General features: G+C 35.4%; 1 protein-coding gene across 9 annotated transcripts in view; it reads left to right on the top strand.

Moving 5' to 3' along the window:
- Nucleotides 1-22737, top strand: part of LOC133526958 (protein unc-13 homolog B) — a 330171-nt gene that overhangs the window by 265698 nt on the left and 41736 nt on the right. For 2 of the 9 annotated variants that reach the window (XM_061863820.1, XM_061863817.1), the window contains exons 1-9: nucleotides 3075-8349; nucleotides 11254-11291; nucleotides 11468-11558; nucleotides 13527-13601; nucleotides 15135-15354; nucleotides 19543-19663; nucleotides 20415-20521; nucleotides 22088-22229; nucleotides 22462-22588. In XM_061863820.1, coding sequence (XP_061719804.1) covers nucleotides 3799-8349; nucleotides 11254-11291; nucleotides 11468-11558; nucleotides 13527-13601; nucleotides 15135-15354; nucleotides 19543-19663; nucleotides 20415-20521; nucleotides 22088-22229; nucleotides 22462-22588 — 5472 coding nt within the window. In that variant the 5' untranslated portion in view covers nucleotides 3075-3798. Of the gene's footprint in view, nucleotides 1-3074; nucleotides 8350-11253; nucleotides 11292-11467; nucleotides 11559-13526; nucleotides 13602-15134; nucleotides 15355-19530; nucleotides 19664-20175; nucleotides 20283-20414; nucleotides 20522-22087; nucleotides 22230-22461; nucleotides 22589-22737 lie in introns of those variants that run through there. The other 7 variants (XM_061863819.1, XM_061863815.1, XM_061863818.1 and 4 more) reach the window with 4 other exon arrangements.

Here is a 22737-nt window from a genome sequence, read left to right as displayed (position 1 = left end):
TTGTTTTTTGGGGTAATTAACTTTTATTATATATTTTAATGAGCTTAAGTAATTATAGAATTTACTGTTGGGTACTCATTAAGATTTTAAGTTGAATAGTAAATGTTCCTAAAGAAAAGTCAGACTTTGTCTAGCAAATGAGCTTGAGCCTTTTTTTTAATACTACGTCGGTGGCAAACAATCATACGGCCCGCCTGATGGTAAGTAGCCTATGTACGCCTGCAATTCCAGCCTAATCAATTAAACAAGTAGGTAAACTTAAATGAACTTATAAGCCTTACAAAAACTTTAATACTCGTAACACCGACACATATATGTAGATAATATGTGTCACTTCTGCTTGAAAATATTGAAAAATATGTGTTTTCAATTTCACACAGGAAAAACTTTTGTTTATTCAAATTGAGTCAGGATTCCCGACGTTTAATTTATTCCCCAATAAAATTCAAGTGCTGTTTACTCATAATTAAGAACCGCATAAATTCCGCTGGACAGAAAGACAATTTATAGCGCACGGGCGTAACGCCGAAAAAAAGAATAATATATCTTCTTTTATAAAAGGACTGAAAGTCGCAGGTGGAAGCTACAGAAAATATATCAAAGGCGTCTTGACGAATGCAGTATAAGTATTTCATATATCAACACAACACAATATTTGAAAATTACCGTAATTTTCTTCGAGCTTCATTATCGTTCGTTCGATATATTGATTTAAACTTTAGCGATTTTCTTACATTAGCATTAGCAGTCTTAGTTCATTATAATATATAAATGAACCAATGGAGCTGCTGAAGCAAGTTTTTTCGTTTTAATCTCATTTTTTTTTCATTATAATTAACTAATATTATGAACTATTAAGCTTTTACTTTTATACTTTACATTGTTTTACCATCATTATATTTACCTTATTCTTTTAATAAAACTAACAAAGCACTAGCGCTAACAACTGTTTAATCGAACGCCATGTTGCCGCAACTAATGTAATTAATTTGCGGTCGTTGTTCCGAGCTCGCACTTTCTGTGCAGTCAACCTCAAATACATGTAAACACATTTCGCCTTATTGCAATAGCGTAAGGTGTAAAGTTGGTTAATATTTTTTAAATCGACCGTCACTTTTTAAAATAGTAAAAGTCGTAACCAACACATATGTCCAATAAAAATGGTTTTTTTGTATGTGTAGTTAGTAGCAAGGCGCGGAAATAGTTGGTTCAAGATTAATTGCTAATTAATGGAAAGCTTTAATGCTTTTATATAATTTTGAATATAATAGTGATTATTAATTTTCCTGTTTTTAATACAGTAAATGTGTAAAGAGACCAGTTCGTGGATACTACTGCGAAGTAGGTGTGGTTGATTACAGTGAAGTTGAAGTTTGGTTGTAGTAAACTGGCATAAAAGACGATGTTCGTTAATCCGTTTTTATAATCTTCTTATAAGTTGCTATTATCATCCAATTGACTAGCTACAAAGTGTTTGGGATACATAACTCCACAAACAAAAGAAAACCACTGTGAAACCGAACTCGTCATTCCTACAAAATTGGTAACTCTGTATTACTTATGTTCAATTCACTCACACACACACACACGCGTTTACCTAGTTCAAGTCTCCGAACTAGTATATAAACAAATAAAACTCCTGTTCACGCTAAGATTAATCATGATAATATACCGTGATCCAACATCCCGTGAACAGTAACATCTGGGAGAACATTTGAACGGTTGCCAACAGCTGCATACTGTTCCCCGCCTGTTTTCGGTAATAATCTCCAGTCCATTTCGGGCGCCGCAATCCACTGTGGCTCAAATGTTCGGAACAAACGTTGGGCACACATTGTGTTCGGATTTATGTTGGAGATTGGGCGTGATTGGCGGAAGCGACTTTTGGCAATTGATTCCATAGTAGTTTGACTATTTGAGTTACATTTTGGGAGATTCTGCAGACGTCAGAAACTGACCTTTATTGTCTTAAGCTAGAATGTAAAAGATAATGTCATGTGCTTTGAAAATGCCTTACAAAATTACCTTGTTTGTTCACTTACTTAAATGTATGTTGGTATTCTTTAGTAAGTATTAAACAGCTCACAGACAAGATTCTTGAAACTTCATAATTTTACCTTACTATCTGACGGTAATTTTGCATTATTACTTAATTATAATCCTGATTTACATTCATGATTTTATATTCACCAGTTAAAATCAAAAAGCCTTATTCAACAAGATATTTTAAAGTATTCTCTACGGAATTTGCTACAAATCCAATTAGTGTTGAGCAAAAGTTCTGGTCGGTTTTGGCGGCCCTCCAACCATTTCAATCGTTGATTGCCATTCCAAGGCACTACGGTCTCTGTCAGACTATCGGCACTAATTCGGAGGTGTCGTGAGAGGCAAGACAATTACCCTCTGATTAATTTAGCTCATGATGCAAATGATGATGTTCCGACCAATACTTTCTGAATTAAAAAAATTCTAGGTGTTTTTCTTGCAGACGTTTCAATAGCAAATTTTTTTTTTTTTCACATTGACTGTAATTCTTAGTGTGTCACTAGTTTTACAACATGTAGACTTGAACCAAAGTTTTGGAAACAAATGACAAGCGATAATTTCAAATGACTTTTCTTCAGCTGTTTTATTTTGGAAAACGCATAGTTTAAAAACAGCATACGAGTATAAAAGCTTACACATGTAAGCAATCATTATATGTTAGTGATATTCGATGATAACTATTATTTATGTGTTGTTCTGTAACTTTATTGAATTGTTAATCGTACTTTTCTGTTACGTTTTAGGTCGCCTATTCGGATAACTCTAATGTATAGTTCCGGTGCTTAAGGTTAGGTGTAACACGAATACGTGTTTCATAAAAATATTCCTTTATGCGATGTCAAAGGAATTCCATGTTAGAAAGCCAGTCACGTTCAGCCGCCTATAGCCTTCCTACATTTATTTACTTGGTGCTAAAGAACTTCCGCTTTTGGTACGCCCTTCCACCCTATTATTTCATAAGATATATTCATAAATCGAAAGTTTTTACAATGAATGACCAAATGTGGCAATAATATTAGATTTTATGAAACTGAGTAATAGCGCAAACAATCAATCATCTTTATAGTTCATTGAATACATTTTTTTAAATTACGCGATCGCAGGAACTTTGTTTACCCTATCTTGATCCTAATTGAATATTTAATTGTAAAGCGAAGCGGTGGTGAAGCTCGGCGCATCATTTCCTGACACTAATTGATCCCATTTCTCTCCCGCGCCGAGTAACGCCCTCCACCTCTGAGTCCATCGCTCACGTGGAATCCAATAAGAACCGCTTAGCTGCCTCGCCAGGGAGCACGTCAACATTTCTTAAACATATTTGAGACTTAACTTGCCCTTAATCTTTCCAAGTTAACGGATGACAAGGAAGTTTAAGGTTTACGTGTTCCAAAGAGGTAATCCCCATCCTTTTCCTTAACCTAATGACACTCATGACGCTGGTCTGGATATAAGTGACTTATATCCAGATCAGTACAACTTTATATCTTTTACAGAAAAGTGATGTAATTATATTTCAAATCATATGTATTTTTTGATCGAAATTACCGATTTGAGTCCGTCGAAGTTTAAAGTTTACATAAAGTGTTGAAACGAACATAGTATAATAAAATGATAAAGTGGATCAAATGAACAATGATAATGTGAAAAAAATAAGTGATAATGACATTTAACAGGACTCTAAATGACGCGAACGTTTCATATGAAAAGTGTGAAAAACAAATCGATATGGGATGACTCAAAGTGTAAAATGTTATGTGCAACCCATTTTCCGACCCGGAGATGATGCGCGAATTTCACGACAATGCTGGGGCAGGCGCAGGCGGCGCGATGGAGGAAAACGAGGGCGACGAGAATGGGGCTGCCGAGGTCGATATGGACGACTGCGGCTCCCTCGCGCTGCCACCCGACCTGCCCCCTTACTCCGGCGACTATATCATCAGTGACTACATGGAGCGCCTCGGCACCCGCCTTAATATCCTCGAAACGGAGCTCAAGTACGCCTGGCGAGCTCTCGACCTCCTCAGTCAAGAGTACGTCAGAATGTGGGAACGTCTCGAGAGGCTGGAGGCCCTGCTCGCGGACCAACAGGGTGTTATATCAACATTACTCGACTTCTACACGTGCCGTGGTGTTACCGCCAGAGATCCTATGACCCGGCTAGAAGTAATTAGAGAAATTTTAGGCAATGGAACAGTAGAAGATGGTATCGAAGAGGGTTTAGATATAGGTCGTAGCTCAGTCTTAATGGATCCACAAGAGGAAATAATGGAGTCTAATGAAGCTTTTTACAAAAGCTTAAACCAAGCTTATCGAGACGATCTGGTTTGCGAAGAGACTTCTCGTCCCCCTTCACAATTAGATATGATTTGGGAAGCGCCAGAAGAACACGAGATGGAAATTATACCTGCTGGTTCAAGACAAGTGTATAGTGCAACAGATTATAAAGATTACTGTGGATTACAAGGAGGGCCCGTTATTAGCGAAAGAGATTTGGTACATTTATCGACGTTAAGTACAATAGATCAAATCGCAGTAGAAAAATTACATGAATTAGATAGGCTGACAACACAATTACACAAAGATTCGAGAGAGTTAAAAGACTTGAAAACTAGAATTCTTAGCCCAGAAACAATGACATCTAAACACAATATAGATATTGAAGCCAAAGCACTTGTTGAAGACGGCAACATAATAAATGAACAACTTAAAAATGTGTACGCTGGTGAAGAAAATTGGGGTATAAACGATGTTATGAAAAGTTTTGACGATTTTTTATTGTCTATGCCTAAAGAGTCTATCAGTAGAGAAAAATCTCCATCTCGATTATCTCTTACCGAAAAATCTGTAACGGATCGAGCTATTGATTACTTACCTCCAACGGTATCTCCACGACGAAATTATGTTCCTGAAAGAACAACTACAGAACCGTATACTACTGTAACTGGACGATTAGCATACAGTTCGGCAGTAGCAAATGCGGAAATAAATGCAGCTAAGGCTTCCAAATCTCCTAGTGCTCTTTCTAGAGAAAGGTTTGAATATAGTCCATCTTATCAAATGACTGACCCGTCAATGTATTATTCCGGTAAAGGATTATCTCAACCAATTAACGATATTTATAAAACAGCTGGTTTAGATCAGCAATCTCCTATGTCAGTTCATGAAATTTATAAGAGATCTTCTGACAGTAGACATGAAGTAAATTATGAAGAAAGTAGGTTACGAGAGCCCCCTAGTCCACCGCCACCAGCTCCTCCAAATGGAGCTAATTTATTCGCCACTATTGGAAATAACAATGAATCAATGGCTGCTGGCCAGTCAATGCTTTCGGCTGGCAATTTACCATCAGACAATTTACGTTTAAGTCCTAGGTCTCCCAAATCACCAAAAATGTCCCCAAAACACGTGAAAAGAGATACTACAAATATAGTGGCCGCTAAATCAGACTCGGGTTTATCATCTATGAGTGGATGGTCAAGCTTGGAGAAAAGCCCAGGCTCGCCAAAAACAGGAAAGGTCGTGCATTCTAGTCACGACTCGCACAAAGTACGAATCGCTTCACCTCAATTAGTTCAAAGAATGGCATATGAAATTGATTCAAAACCCTATTTAGAAACACTTACAGACTCATATGTCCAAGAAGGTAAAAGTGGAAAAAGTGACTATAATTTACGAAACATTGATAAAATTAACAAAGAACTCTCATCAAGAGATTTAAATAAATTTCAAGGGAAGTTAGAAAGTGATTTTATAAAATCTAGTATTCCGCATTCCATAGGGGCTTCAAGTTCTCAATTAAACATGAGTGAATATTTTTATGGAAATGAAGCTCCTTCAATATATTCAGTTGCCGGTAATAGGCAACCAGTATTTACAACGGTTTATAGCACTCCAAGAGGCATGCTTTCTGAGGACCGAAATAATTTTTCCGAATTATTAGATAGAAATGAAATTGTAGAATCCAATACACCAGTTGCGGACTCATATCCACCTGAACCTAGTTATCATGCGCAAACTGTTGTAATGTCAGCTGCAAATGTAAATAAGAGAACATTGACAAGAGCAAACACAATGGGCCCTAATGATCCCCAATTTCATCAAAATGGATATAAAGCGACATCCAATCGTGGTGCATATCCACCTGGCAACCTTACTGATGCATTGTCATATTATCCAACATCCAGTAGGTATGATTCGCCAAAAGGTACATCATTAGAAGATCAGTTTTCATGGCAGGGTGGAAGTAGATCGCCAACTAGTTCCATGGATACGTCTAGTTTAAAGTCCCACTCCCTAAATATTTCTGAGAGAAAACAATTTCAAAATCAGCTACAGCAAGAATATTTTAAGCAGCAACAATATGATCAAAGAAATGGAAACCTAAATTGTTACGACGAACAAGAGTATAATCATCAAATGATACCAGAACACTTAAAAACAAGAAAAGAGCAATACGTAGACTCAGGTGGTATGTTAGTCTCAGAGTCGGGATATTTGTCTATATCAAGAAGTAAACCCCAAGATAAAATACCTAAAAAGCCAAAGCGAACATCTTCCTTAAAATCTGCTATGTCCAGCGTGAGCCATTGGCTGCCAGATTTGCACTTACCCAAAAAACATAGATCTCATTCTTTACCTTCTGGAGTAGATACCGTAGAACAACCTCAACAAGAAAAGAGTTTAAAAGAACGAATATTGTCTGCTCAAAGAAGAAAGAAAAAATATCATTTAGTGGCTTCCATGTCAGGCTTATTACAAAAGGCTAGAAGAAAGCATCAAGCAAGTCATCAATCCTTATCAGACCCAGAAACGTCAGAAACTGAGTGGTCTGGAGGGAGATCTAGTGCTCAATCGGAAGATAGTGATAGTGTGTTTTCTGATTCTACTCATGAGACCAATATGTTTGCTAAAGTACCTCCAAAAACAAAACAAAGAAAAAGCAACAACCAGGATATAGTGGAACAACAACAAATGATCCAAGAGTTACACCAGCAAGGGCGAGATTTTCCTGAAGATATTTCAGAACATGAAATGGATGAAATTGATAAAATTTCAGTAAATAATACGATTCCGCGAGATAAAAGCGATGATATTGACTTTCACTTCGCACGAATTAGCCAGATGAATAAAGATAATATCTCAGAATTAGAAAAATTGGATATTGATACGGATATTTCAAACGTAGACCTTTTTGAAGATGACATAAAAGAAGAAGATGACCAATCACCTGGATCTCTTTTTGCGACGATCGGTGATGTGAAGAAGGCAGCTGCTGCTTCAGACGAGGGTCTAAATGACAGTAATAAATCCTATAGTGGCAGTTCGCAAGAATTCGCAGTATCAAGGGCTTTAGGAAAATATAGGTTACGAAAATCTACATCCATATCTGATGAACAAATGGATGATGAACTCTCTCCTCCGAGAACTGAACCCGAACATCAGGAAGAAGAAATGCTAAGTCAAAAAGAGAAAAAAATCCGCAAAACTAGCACTCCTGAAATCATTAACACTACAGCACCCGAAGAAGTATCTACATACCCAGAAAGAAGTCCATCAATTCAAAGTGCCCGTACCATCCATAGTAAATTTCCGACGAGGCATCAGCAAAGTTTAGATATCCCTAATAAGCACGATGATGATGACAGCAAAAGTACTCATTCGTGGAGAAGTGGCTCACGAGTATCATCGAGACGACAAAGCACGGAAGATAGCATCGACTCTGAAGATGAATGGTATTGTTATGAATTGAGGAAACTAGAAGAAATGGAACATCAGTCACATAGTGAAATGGAAAGACAAACAACACTGCCAGAAGAACCTGAATATGAAGATGAGGAAGACCCGGTGAAAGACAAGGAAATATTAAAAGAAAAAATGTCGTTTGTATTAAGAGAATTAAAACTTAAAACAGCTAACGTAAAAACTAAATATGACAAAACGCCAGAACAAGAAACCTGGAAAGATATTACAACATTCCCTGCAACTTCTGATTCAAAGGACTACGATAGCCCTATCAGAGACGACGAAGGTGATAAATTTTATGACGATGATTCTGGATCGGGTGAAACATCGGGTCCAGATAGTCCTGTTCAAAGTGGGGACGAACTGGACGAAGATTACGACATGCCGCAGTTTCATGAAGATTCCGCCGCAGTTCAAGAACCACAACAACAGCAAGATGCACCTGCTGGGAGTAAATGGAAGTTGTTGAAGGCGCTGAAGGACCGAAAAGCTGAGGACAAGGCGACTGAGACTCCAGTGGCAACCACTCCATCCACGGAGAAAGACAAAGTCAGTGCAGGTGTAAGTTATCTTATGCAGAAATTTCATGAAATTAGAGTTAAAAGTTAGATGCTCTTATATGTTTACAGCACATGTTAAATAATATTTAATTTAGCATAAAAGTTAAATTACTATTTAGACTGATGAACTGCAAAATATTATGCTCGCTTTACAATGTCAATATGAATAAGAACGATATATGATCAAATAGGTATTCTTGCGCATAAGGCATAGCTGTAGGATATATTTTACAATGACGTAATACTCTGTCCATTTCAACAACTTCCATTACAACGTTAGCTTATTGTCGTTTCAGAGAAAGTAGCTGTTAGGTGTATGTATACTGAAATTAGGGTGTTTATATTTTACTAACGATTCGAATCGGATAACGTACGCGTAAAACGGTATTGTGTCACCTAAACTTAAAATTAGATACGAAATAGTCAATATACTCGAATAATCTGAAAAAATGAGGATATACACTAGGGTTGGTAACTGGGGTTGTGATGACTTTACCTAATTTCAACCAGTTGTTTTGCTCCAGTAACATTAGCAATCCTAACTACAACAGCGACTCTGAAAATATTTATATAGAGTGCGTGTAATAGCAACTTTATAATATTTATTATACATTATTTATAAAAGTATTAATGCTCTTTCTATATAATTGAGGCAATAAATTAGCAAGTAAGGACTTTCTACATGTACGTTAACAGTATTTTATACGAAGCTTGAGAAAATAATCCATATAACAATAAAACTATACAATTTGTAACTAAAGCGATCTTGCTTAAAATTGATTTATATGAATAACTACATAACTAAAACAAGTAATAAGTAATCATTCAGTATTTTAATGTAGGTGGGTTTGTTGCTTCATCAATGAAGCTTTTAATATATTCAAGGTGTGCTTTCACCGTGTCGTGTCGTACAAGCTTAGATAGCATTTTATGTACAAATCTCATTAATATCATATCATCTCATATCACAAAAAACGTATCTACCTACAAAGCACCTTCTAAATATAAAGTATATTCCATAAAATAAATAGCATGAAATGCAAAAAAAAAAAACTTACAACAAATACTCGCAATTACATCATTGGATTGGAGCGGTGTTCGAACTAAAAAAAGTGATTTTAATTCGATATTGAAAGCTTGCTCATACTAATAAATAGATTCGGACTAATCAAAGTATACACTAAAATACATGTACATATGTGTATATACACACATATAGAAAAATACATGCCAGATGTTTATGAAAACAAAACGAGTCGGAAGTGATTTTTGATACGAAAGCGGCGTACTTGTGCTAAAAAGCTTGTGAATATGCAACCTAAATTAACCATTTCTAAAAATACGACAAATTGTGCTTTTTCCAGCGACTAATTTTGAGTTTGTAAAGTGTACTTACGATTATTATTACACGATACTCGTAAAGGTTTTTATTATAGATCTCGCATGCGAGTTACATACAATTTCGTTCAGATACATACATGTTTTTATTCTCATAGTTCAATAACTACATGTTATATAATGCGAACTTGACTCTTATTTGGCTGCAATGTCTTCGTGGCTAAGCCAATAACTAGATATTGATGAAAGAATTATTTCATTAAATAAAATTCTTTCATGTTCACGTAATCATTATTCCTTATACAAGATGTTGTAATGGGTAAGCTATTTTTAAAAATTGCCGCCATTTTCCAGTTTCCACTTGACCGAGTCTATGTGCGTGAGATCTAATGCACTGCGAGTAATATCCAATCTATAACATCAGATTAAGACAGAGAATTTGAAACAGAAGTGTACTGTCAAAGAAAACTTTGTAGTGACGTAAATTTACTGCCATATTTTGACACATAATTAAAACTTTTAGAACGCCATTTGACTTTTATCCTTATTCTTTAACTGAAATGAGTTAATTTTGTTAAATATCAAAAAGTGGCGCCATCTAATAGATCAAAGGCCAAAGGTATAGCAGAATCTTTTCGAGCGATGGCGCCATATCCTTTAGGTAGTGCCCGGCAAGATAGCGCCACTTTTTTATATTCAACAAATTGAACACATCAGTGAAATAATAAGGAGGATGTTAAATGGCGTTCTAAAAGCTTTAATTATGTGTCGAAAGATGGCAGTAAATTAACGTCGCTACAAAGTTTTCTTTGACAATATACCTCTAGTTCAAATTCTCTTTGGATTAAGATCAACTTTTTTAAGTTCTAATGCTGCATCTAAATTCATCAGCTATAAAAATAAATAATGATGTATATTTCTAATCTTATATGTTCGATTATTCAAAATCAATCTCTCCTAATGCCATTAATTATTATCGTGTCTCGTTCGACAACTCATACATAATCATCGTGAAATATAGCAAAAATTACTTATGTCATAGAAATCACGTCGCTTAGATTATCGTATATTTACACAACGTAAAGAGGTTAGCTGGCACTTTATGTACTAACGTATTTAGCGGATGACATTAGATGTTGGATTATGTAGGCAAAAATAAAAATACATAGCGGTTTTAATTAGACCTTTATTTAATATACAATATAATATTCATTTCACTACTTGGTCTGATGGGACAGTGTAATTTATTAACGTACATTCGTAGCTGGAAATTATTAATGTCATTTATTCAGGATCTCAACAATACCTAATCATGCTAAAATATGAATTCTCCTTGTTAACGTTTCGATCAATTTCGTACAAAATAATATTAATGCAAAAAGAATCAAAAATTATTCAATAGACACTTGCCACTAAAACACACATGACTCATGATCAAAACAGAAATTGATCGAAATTTATATTTATACAATGTTATTGAAGTATCTTTTGTTGAAAATAAAATGTAAACTATTATTTTTATTTATTTTTCTTTTAATTAATTATTTTTCTTTTTTTTTGTTTTTAGAATGGTTCCGGAGGGTTCAACGAGGGAAAAGGAAATGGGTATGTTTTATAAATTCATTCAATAACACCTAGTTTTGTAAAAAAAGTATTCGTGATAAAAGAATCACTTCCAATTGAAGAGTTCTGACATCAGAATGCTGTCTGGAGTTATTATTTTGTTCTTTAACTTGTGCAAGTTTCATATTTATGTAATATATACTTGTTTTTGTCATTAGCCACCCGGGAGATAACCCTTTCTACAGTAACATCGACAGTATGCCTGACTTTCAACCACCTCGTAAATACATCCCGCTCGTCTCTGAACTTGTAAGTATGGCTCTAGACGTAAAATCAACTGATGGATTTTTTTTTAAATATAATCAATAGTACGCTGTTTCTCTCTCTGGCCGGTTTCAATACACTATCTTAGGAGAAAATATCAAACTACAAGTTTCTTCAGTCACTTATCCTGTTGATGGTCTAAATAATTACTATAATAGTAATTTCGCTTTCTAAATATTTTTTCTTTCGTGAAATTAATGTTTTATTCATACTGAACTGATGACTGAACAAATTTGATTGATAAAAGTGAGAATATCAGAACACATGGATGACAAAATCTAATAGGGATAGAAAAGGATCATGAAGAACATCAATAGGTTCTTATCTGGGAAGGTAGATATTTGAAACTGGTCGTAAATGTTTACAGGGTGTCTATTCCCAAAATTCGCAGCTCGCAAAAACGAAACCGAAATTGAGGAACGACCGTTTGAAGTGGTCTCCCTTCGATCGTTAATGTATGAAAGTGGTGATTCTTTGAGCGGCTGAATTTGCTTTCGGATTTCGTATTTAGATGTTGTGAAATTTGGAATAAGCGCCCCGCTCGCATCGACGTTTGCTTCCTCAGGCTTAGTAATATTAGGCGCGTAATAAATGTTTTCTTCTAAACGGAATATTTACATTATTGTGTGTTTTGGACAATTTATGGAGCGATAGGATTGCACAGGAAACGTATATCTTAAACGCAATTTTTATGCCTTGTATGTAAATTGACACACCGTTATGGAGAAATGTTGGCTAAACAGTTCAGCAAATTCAAATAAATTTGGAGAGCTTTTCCATTTATTGTCCAAATTAAATGGATATTTAAACTGAAACTATCAGAGGGCCTATTTCGATTCCTTTTTCTCTTTATTGGTGTATCTGTGTTACCTGTACCTATGTGTCTCCCTTGTAACTTTCACTAATACCTTTACCTATTCTTAGATGGCCTACCAAGTCCAAATTACCTAACTAACGTCACATAAATAGGGGTCACCGGAGAAGTTAGCCGTAGCGAAACCAGTTACCAGAGAATGATTCTGTTCCTAATTAAAATTAATGATGTAATTGCATTTTACCCCTAACCACGGACCCGCAGGTTCTCAAGGTATTTCTCTCCCAATAACACTTTCTATTTCTTTGCATGCAACACTTTTATCGTCAGTAAAAAGATAAAATCGTGGCAATTAATAACCCCAAAAAATAACGCTTTTTAACTTTTTACTAATGTGACGATATCTATCTAGTTTGCTTGCATCTGAACGGATTATTGAAATTCTGCATGATCCTGGCTGTTTTGCATATTAAATGGACTCAACATTTTTTTCTATTTTAACCAACTTTTGAATTACTTTAGTTACTCGAACGCGAACGCGGGAAGGTAAAGTATGTTGACACACGATGTCAATTCTATGACATAGTGCTATATCAATTAATTAAATTTATTTATGATATTTTATTTCAGACTGGAATGCACGTGCTTCCGTGCTTGAATGTTTTATTGCGAGGCTTTGATAAACTCAAAAATGTTTTTTGTCGATAAATCATTTTATTTAATGCGCAATTTTTCTGTTGTTCACACACATCAAAATAAGTTTTAAAACATGCACAAAAATGATATGCAGCATTTACTTATTATAGTTTCCTTTCTATTTGTATTTTACAAAATACCTGTATAATAAGGCTTACATAACAAAGTAACATTAACCAGTCATTATTTGTAGCATAAACTCATGATTTATTATTTACATTGAAAAGCTTAAGAAACAGCTTTGATAAAGCATGTTAATGTAGATTAACTTAAAACCGCCAATTCAATTAGAATAAAAGATTAAAGTATTAAAAATACTTATTGCGTAGGCAGGTACATATTCATTTCATTTAAATAGACACTTGAGAAAAAGCTTACAAAATGTATTGGATTGCGATTCGAAAATATTATAATCGTGATTTTAAAGTTTTTATATTTTTTAGACTATGGCTGCCACAAAAAGGAATGCAGGTTTGACATCAGCTGTGCACCGGGCAACGTTGAACGATGAAGAATTGGTAAGTTTTTTTGTAATGACTCGTATATTCAGTGCAAACATAGGAACATATCGCTGGCCCAATATTACAGGGTTCTATGTTACATTTTCAAGATAGTTGAAATTCAACTCAATGTCACTATGACAATGTTCAAATTTCAGTTCGATAAAAGTGAAACATAGAACTCTGTAATATTGGGCCAGCGATATATCAAATAACAAATTGCCTAACAAATACGAGATAAGTTCTTGTACGGTCGACGAAATTGATTCTTAAGCAGTTTACAGTTCATTTACATTAGATAGCACTTAGCATAGATAGGTATGTACAACCAAATATACTGGGCTATGGCCACGGCAGACGTTTTTGCGCTGCAACAGCGGACTTATGCAGTCACTGCGGCGGTCCCCACCTACGCAACGAATGTGACGACTGGATCGCGAAGCTGCCACCGAAGTGTTGGAATTGTGTGAAAGCCGACAAGGACGACACCGAGCACAATTCCTTCAGTTTGGTTTGCCCGACGCGGAAAAAGTGGGATGACATAGCGAGGTCGAGCGTGTCATACTGCTAAAGGCACCCCTAAGATCGACTGCCAAGAGCACAAAAGCGTGGACCACCCTGTCATACAATTCGGAACGAACCCTCAAAAATTACAATTAATAAATGCACATAACGTAACATGCCCACCAACCATACTAAATGCAAGCTGGGATCAGCTTCTGGAAAAACTGAACTAGACTTTGCTAAACACAATACAGAGTATAAATCACATAAATATAAAACACATATCATGACATGGTGGTCCACTAAAGTCGATGAAAAGGGAAAATATGACGACAGCTTCTGCGACACAGAGGTGGAGGGAACTGCGACATACTAAGCTAAAGAAATGAAATTCATTCTATGTACATATATTGATAGAGAAAAAAGAAAATAGGTATTTAAGGTATGCTTATTAAATATAATGGGTATATTTAAAAAATAAGCATACAACATTAATTAAAGAAAAACACAAAAAAGTTAACAGTCTCAATAATAAAGCAAAACTTGTATTACACTAGGATATAAGACCCAGAACTTGTATAACTTATATAGCTAAGTAGCTATAAGAAAACAGCATTGCAACTTTGTAATTTTGGAAACACAATAAAAATATGTTGTCGTGGTTTATTAAAGATCAACCCCAGATGCATAGTTCGAGTAGAATAGTCGTAGCAAGGAGCTGCCACCTTTAAAAGTGATGAATGGTGATGAATGTTAGAAAGATAAAGTATGTGGAATGATATTACGAGAAGCGTGAAACACGATAACTAATATGAAAGAGTAATCAGACAAGCACAGGCTCCGATCATGTTGGAGGTAGAAGTTTATAAAAAAAACAGCAAATTGCTAAAGAATCAATTTCCTCGACTGTAAATGTATTAAATCTAGTTGCAAATTTCAAAATTCGTTTCAACTACTAGCCATTGCATAGCAAAAAGCGAATATAATTCGATTGGGCGTAATTCTATCCAATTAATGCGAACACACTGACATAAATCATAATTTCAGAAAATGCACGTATACAAGAAAACATTACAAGCGCTCATATATCCCATATCATCAACGACGCCCCACAACTTTTTGCTATGGACCGCCACTTCCCCTACATACTGCTATGAATGCGAAGGCCTTCTGTGGGGTATTGCGAGGCAGGGCGTCCGTTGTACCGAGTGCGGTGTCAAGTGTCATGAGAAATGCAAGGATTTGCTCAATGCCGACTGCTTGCAGAGTAAGTTATGCTTCACGATAGAGGGAGATTTAAAGTTTGGTGATACTTTGAGACATCTTTTCTTAAGCGATGTTATAATTCTACATTCTTTTGAATTGTCTATACGAACACTTGCTGGTAATATATAAGGAACACGTGACCATAAAAATATTTTGTTACTATTGGTACCAAGTCTCGCCAAACAGGAACCTCAGGAAAAATAATTAATAACCATATTCAATTAATAACAAAATGCTATACATCATAAAATTAAGTAGAGTTCTAATTAAAAATTAAACTAAAAAGGCATTAATTATTTTTCATAAGTAAAATCTCAAGGGAAATGTGGACATGAAAATCGTCACTTCGTTAAAATATGTGATGTCATGTTTTGAGACTGCAAAGCACAGTTCGCTCCTTATTAAACTGGAGTGGAGGCAAGCGGCACTTGACGGGGCCCTCATTCGCCACAAGATCTTACTGCTGAGGCACCCGGGTGTATCGATATACAAGTTTATCATATGCCAATACTGATGCTTCATGTCTATATGTTAGGTCACCTTTGGTAAAGTTATTGAATTCAATTCAATCCTTATACACAAAACATACACGTTAAATTTAAAAATAAATAAAGAACTTATCATAACATACAAAATACAAACACACCAAGTATTAATATAATATTTTAATAAAAATAAAATAGATATTTAAATTCAAAATTCAAAAATTGATTGTTAAATTAGGTAATTTGAAAATTCAAAATAAGTATCAAAATTTAAAATGAAATAAATTATAAATTCAAAGTACGTCAAGATGATAAATAATCAGAATAATAAAATAAATAAATTTTGAAAATAAAATAATGCAAAATATAAAATTATGTCATACAATTTGGGAGTTCCGGGATTAGACCCATACATACACATTTACTTACTACACGTATACTTACTACTACTTTACTTTTCATTAAAATCAGTAGGTAATTCAATAAGTTTGGGTTATACTTTTCAATAAAATCAGTAAGTGATTCAATATATTTGTTGATATACCGCGAAACGAATATAGTAAGTAAATATTCAGCCACATTTTAAGATAAACTGTTGACAAAAATTACTTTATGATAGAAGCTTTTGGCCGATATTTTATGATAAATTCCTTTTTTTGATCCGCTTTCAAGGTACAGTCACGGTAACTAGTAGTTTAAAACGAAATTATAATTAATAAAATGATTAGCGTAATTTTCATTGCACTGTGACTATGTACTGGCATCCGTCCAAATCTCAACGGTAGTCTTGTAAGTTCTTTATCTAGTCGTGAGCTCTTCCACCCTCCCTTTTACACAATTTGCCACTCTGCAAATTTAAATTTGAATTATGCTGGGTTTCTTTCATTATATAATGTTAAAGCAATAACCGATGGATGAAAAAAGATACGTGGAAATAACTCTACTTGGTTTTAGTACAGATTTATCCGTACTATCATATAAAACACAACTTAATTTCATTTGTTAAACAAAAGTTTTCATACGTGAAAAAAATAGCTAATGTTCTAATAGAATAGTAAAATAATAAATAGACTTTTAGAAATACTTATTTGATTACGAGCAAACATCCGCAATTTTCTATACATAAGCATCATAAACTAGTATTTAACATTTGTTTTAAATACCTACATCTAGTCTAATCATAGAGAATATTATAATTATTGCGCACAATACATCGGTTGTTTTCAAAGCGTTTACACTGAGTAACCAATATATATTGGCCGTCGAAAAATTTTAAAAATCAAATGCTCATCTGAAAATAAGGCTTCTTAGTTATAAATGGATGTTGGCCGCGGGTGTCCCCTCGCCGCAGGAGTTTCGAGTAGCACTTAATGGAGCACCAGACTTTTCAAGAGTTGCCCTTTGTGCCCTCACTTTGAAGACTGCGTTACTCGTATAGTATTGGAGCTGAGTAGTTTGACCTCGTTGCGCGTTTTTTATGAACACTTACGACATGTACACCGCGGGCCCATATAACCCGACAGATTTTAACCACGCATTTTTGAGTTCATAGCAAAAAAAAATCTAACATTGTAGTCTCTAATGCGGTCAAGAATACACCTTTAAAATCTGTTGAGTTACATGAGCCTATGGTGTATAATCCGCTAAATTATTTATTACTAATCATCATGAATCAGAAACTTGTCGATATATTTTGGTGAATTTTGAATTATTTCGTTTATAAAACAAACTAATATTTGACCGCCATAGAGTGATCCGCCTGCGTTTCTAAACTCCACTCCGTGCACAATTTAGAATTTGCACCAAACGCTATACATGACAGCTATTTAGTAGCACTCACAAAATATAGACATTGGCTAAACAATATCAATATAGGTATAGAAAGCGAAACGTGTCTTGCAAGTCCAATTATAAACAGTGGTGATGTGTTTTCTGTATATTTGTAAGTGTACGCTCTCTAGGTTGCATCTAAATTGAAGGTAAACTGGTAAACAAAATGTCGTTGTAGTCAAAATTTTAATATAGCTCAATTTATGCATGTTACATAAGATTTTTGCATGTTTCAACGCTAGACATCAAAAACAAGATCAAATCGATTCGATCATCGTTATTCAAAGTATTAGGATAGATCACGTCAAACTATCACGTTACAAAATCATTTTCATAAATTTTAATCGATGTCGTATCGTTGCTGGCCGGTCGTTTTATATATTTATTTTATATTTTTGACCTCATATAATAATAAAAGCATGGTGTCTGTACCCCTTTCGATTACCTTTTTATACAAATGTATATGCTTTTTCAATGTGCATGGCTATAAGTTACGAAAATAATTAACACATGATATTTTTCTGAATTGTTATATATTATTATTGGATTCGGCGATGTGCACGATCATGTAGGCGAGCAGTCGTGTGCTATATTCCAGGTTTTAACACAAAACTAGAATCCATTTACACATATCGACTGCACGCCGTATTCATGGAATTCTACACTTTGAAAACAATTTTCTTCGTATAATTTATTTATATCTTTAACTGACTGAACTTTGAATCTGCATTTTTATTTAATTAAAAATGTATTCTTAAAACTAACTAAAAAAATTCTTACATAGCAAACATGTATTGTAACAAATAAGTTGGAATGGAACATAAAAAAAACTTATTTTACGATACCTATGTATATTGTAGTTTTATTTTATATTAATTGCATGTAATTATAATTTTTTTAAGTATTTAAATATCTTCCACGTCTATAATATTTATGTTGTTCAAATCAATCTAATTATGTTTTCGAAGTGTAGACCGTAGATAAAGTAGATAGGGCCCCCTCCGCCATCCGATCCTTCGGGTTGCCCCGCCCAACGCCGAAACTTGTTAAAGCCCTTGTCGAATTAAATTAGTTAAGTTTACTACTTTTCTGTACCCTACTTCACATCTACACTTTCACACAAGATCCTAAGTATCGGTACAGAGCCTTGAAAAACAAGATACCGACTAATTAAAATTGAATCTGACACTAAACAGTTGCGAAGATGTGCCTGTCTAGCAATGTGTGCACGCCTCCAATGTCTGCCCACTTCGATATTATATGTGGTCCCATAGTTTATTTATTTAAGTACTTTTTTTATAGACTTCCGCGTTTAAATATGTGTTTTTGTGTTCACTATCTTTATGTTTCTATTTTATCCTTAAAAGACGTGTGCTTAGTGCTTACAGAAACGATGACGATGTCTTGAAACGTAAGAATTCGCCTACAATGTAACATGAGATATAGAAATTAATTAAAACTGAAACATACAATTCTGATACAGACTGTAGATTTAAAGGGTGTTTGATTTTGGAATACCAACCTGACACTATCCTCAGACGTGTTATTTTAGTTGCAATAGATGTTGACGTGATTGCTGTAATATTTTGATTGCAGTAATTACGTCTCGGATAGATTGTCAGTTGATATTTGTTTTTGAAAGGCGTCGTGCTCCGGTCCGCTTCGGTCGGCGCCGCTCGGGGTTAGCGACGCGATCAGATCTGGCATCGATAGTTAAAAATCAGTGTTCGTGTTTTTCGGTCCTTAGTTAGCATCTGGTCGAGTTGTGTCCTCGCAGAGGCCGCGGCGGGCAGGAGCGCGGGGCGGGCAGCCGTCCTGGCGCACTCACTTCTACGAAAGAACTCCCGGCACCGCCTGAGCAGTGTGTTTCGCAGGGGCTGCCGAGAAATCTTCGAAGCATGGGGCAGAGGACAAGGCTAACTCCATCATAACCGCCATGAAAGAACGAATGAAGCAACGCGAGAGGGATAAGCCGGAGATCTTCGAGCTAATCAGGTATTGCAAGTTCCAAGTGGTTTGTTGACTAACGAATATTTCATGTTTCATAATAAAAGGGGTTATAAAGGAATGGGTAATTTTCTTTTTTATATTTAAGAATTCAACGTGAATTGAGCTCTGATATCTTTTAGATAGATTTTCCGGTAAAGTTAATAATACTTCCTTCACCCACAGTTCTTGATAGTTTAATGAAGCGTTTATCATAACAAATGATTTGCTGCGAAAGTTAAACTTTGTGCTCATAAAATACCAGGAATATTCGTATAACTTTATTTTTATCGACACGTTTTGATGAAATCAAATTTAATGTCAGCACTTATGTTGGATTTGGTATTGGGTAAATACAAAATATTTTAAAGTTATACGCTTCTATTTATACTTATATTTTCGTTTGTATACTACAATTATATTGTTATAGTTTTCAATTAGTATTAAGCTAACACGAGTAAATACAAAAAACAGCTTTAGCAACTTTACTGTAATGGCTGACACCACTGTGTATGTAACAGACAGGTGTTCAGCATCGAGCCCGAGCCGCACGCCGCGCACATGAGCACCGTCAAGCAATCTGTCCTCGATGGCACGTCAAAATGGAGCGCCAAGATAGCTATCACAGGTTCGCTGTTAACTGTGTCAAGGTCTTTTCTACCCACAGCCAGCAGACTGCAGCGAACCAGCGAAGATCCCGCTCAACTCAACACATACACAACACTTAAACTTTTCGTCTTTCGTTTCATGTGGCGGCCAGGCGGACTTTTAACGTCGATCCAGACACTCACATAGACAGCCTCGAACAGGCCGAGCAGGTCACTATAGAGGGAACGTCAAAATGGTCATGCAAGATCGCCATTACAGGTTTGCGGTGGTCTTTCGCGGCTCCGGACCGCACGTTCGCAACTTTGGCTCTATTAGACAGATTCTCTTCGCCTGACTTCTGAGTGCGTTCTTTGACAACTGCAAAACCATTAATTTTAAATAACTAAAAATTACTTTTAACTACTTCTTGACATCTAATGATACTGTTTTCTTTTTTAAGCTTACATATTCCATCTATAATTCTAGTGATCTTCTGATATTTTTATAATACTTTGCAGTTGTCAAAGAAATTTTGCATACCCTACTTGAATCCCTACTAACCCAAATCAATCACGGTCGTCTTGCACCGCCTCTGATCACTTTCATCAACAAATCGTAGTTAGGTTTCATTAAAACAGGAAATTCCACGAATCTCATACACCACCTTTTAACAATACAAATCTTAAATTAAGAATGCACACGGAAATATTTCCATTTGATTTAACACGAAATTATGCAAAAACCACATGAATTTAATAACAATGATCGCAAACTACTGACACGTCTGCTGGAATTACACTATTGCATGTATTTCACGAGAATAACACTTAATTGCTACTGTTACGAATGGTTTCAGGAGCCTGCTTACTAACTTGCAAATGAAGAGCCCCGAATGTAACTATAACTTATCTGATAGGTAGTCATGATCCCCCTAACACCTGTCTCCCCAATAGCTACACCCAAGTAACTTAAGTGAATGAAGTTTCAACTACTGAATGAAATAGGAGCATGACGAATGGAAATACTCTTTTATCGAATTGAAAGTAAAGATGCTGACGCCTTTACTTCTACATATGTTCATTCATTATTTTCGATTCGTGAAAATTCCAGAATCATTAGATTTGACTGCCGCGCATATCTTTTAGACCTCTTCTTTGAAACTTTCCTGGTCGAAGTTTGCATTAGAAGTTGCGATAATGTAGTCGCTATAATCTACTTGTTTTAGAATTGGAATTTGGGCATAGACAAAAAGTTTTGTAGTTTTTTGAAGCTAGTGTCTTCTTCTTGATCCCCAACCTCGTTAAACACGAATCCTGATTGTAGTGTTTCGACACGATCATCACTTACACGGTTTTTAGTATCAAGGTAAGAATGTTTGCAGCACAATTACATTAAATGCTAATGTGATATGTCACCTGACAAATGAAATGGCACGACAAAAAATAATACCTGTAATATTATTTTACCACTTCCTATTGTAAAGAATTACACAAGCAGCGAGTTTGACCTTTGAAAGACTTGGTGGCAAGAGGTTTATCAGAAGTCATTCGAGCTTGACATAGGTCGGCTTTGAAAGGTCCATTGAAAGCCTCCTAAATGTGGTACTAATGAGCCTTTTTGATATATATTCCTTTTTGATCCTTTCACTGGATTGACAAGATATATTTAATAATAAATTAACCTGTACGCGGAGATATCTTTATGTATTGAATTCTAAAAATATCGAGTGTTAATGTAGCTTCTTATTGAGATGGCTAAAGCTCAAATAATGCTTGGATGCTTCCTCAACTAACTTCTTTACTGTTTGAAAGCTTATCTTTTACTAAACCAGCCCTTCGTGGGCAGTTATCTGTGCTCAAGGGTTAATCGCCAAAGACAAGAGTGGGACCTCGGACCCCTACGTCACTGTCCAAGTCAGCAAAGTCAAGAAGCGGACCAGAACCATGCCTCAAGAATTGAACCCCGTCTGGAACGAAAAATTTTACTTGTAAGTTGCATAACTTAATTCTCCACTCCACTTCCCGCATGATACACGCTTATATTGAAAACTAAGAGGGCAAGTTATCGCAAATAGTTTAGAGCTGGTAAATCCGATTTTGGGTTGTACTTGCAATTTATGTTGGCTTTACGCGCGGTATGTGTTTTGCTAATGTTGCGGTGAAGCTATAAACAAGATTTAAAGTGGCAGGGATTGTTAATGTTGGTTATGAACTTTGCAGTGAGTGTCACAATTCCTCGGACCGTATCAAAGTACGCGTGTGGGATGAAGACAACGATCTGAAATCTAAGCTTCGACAAAAACTGACAAGGGAGTCTGACGATTTCCTGGGACAAACGATCATCGAAGTAAGTATTTAACTATTCGTTTGAACCTAAAAATTTACTGCATTATTAAAAATAGTCTTGATTTTGTATCATGTAGCTCTCCTTATGTGATCAGAGTGACCATTTGAATGGACGACGATATTCATTAATAATTCCATCTAATACATATC

This window comes from Cydia pomonella, chromosome 17 (genome assembly GCF_033807575.1).
Source record: "Cydia pomonella isolate Wapato2018A chromosome 17, ilCydPomo1, whole genome shotgun sequence".
Lineage (NCBI taxonomy): Eukaryota > Metazoa > Arthropoda > Insecta > Lepidoptera > Tortricidae > Cydia > Cydia pomonella.
The sequence above is the reverse complement of the archived record's forward strand: the minus strand, read 5'-3'. Positions and strand labels throughout refer to the sequence as shown.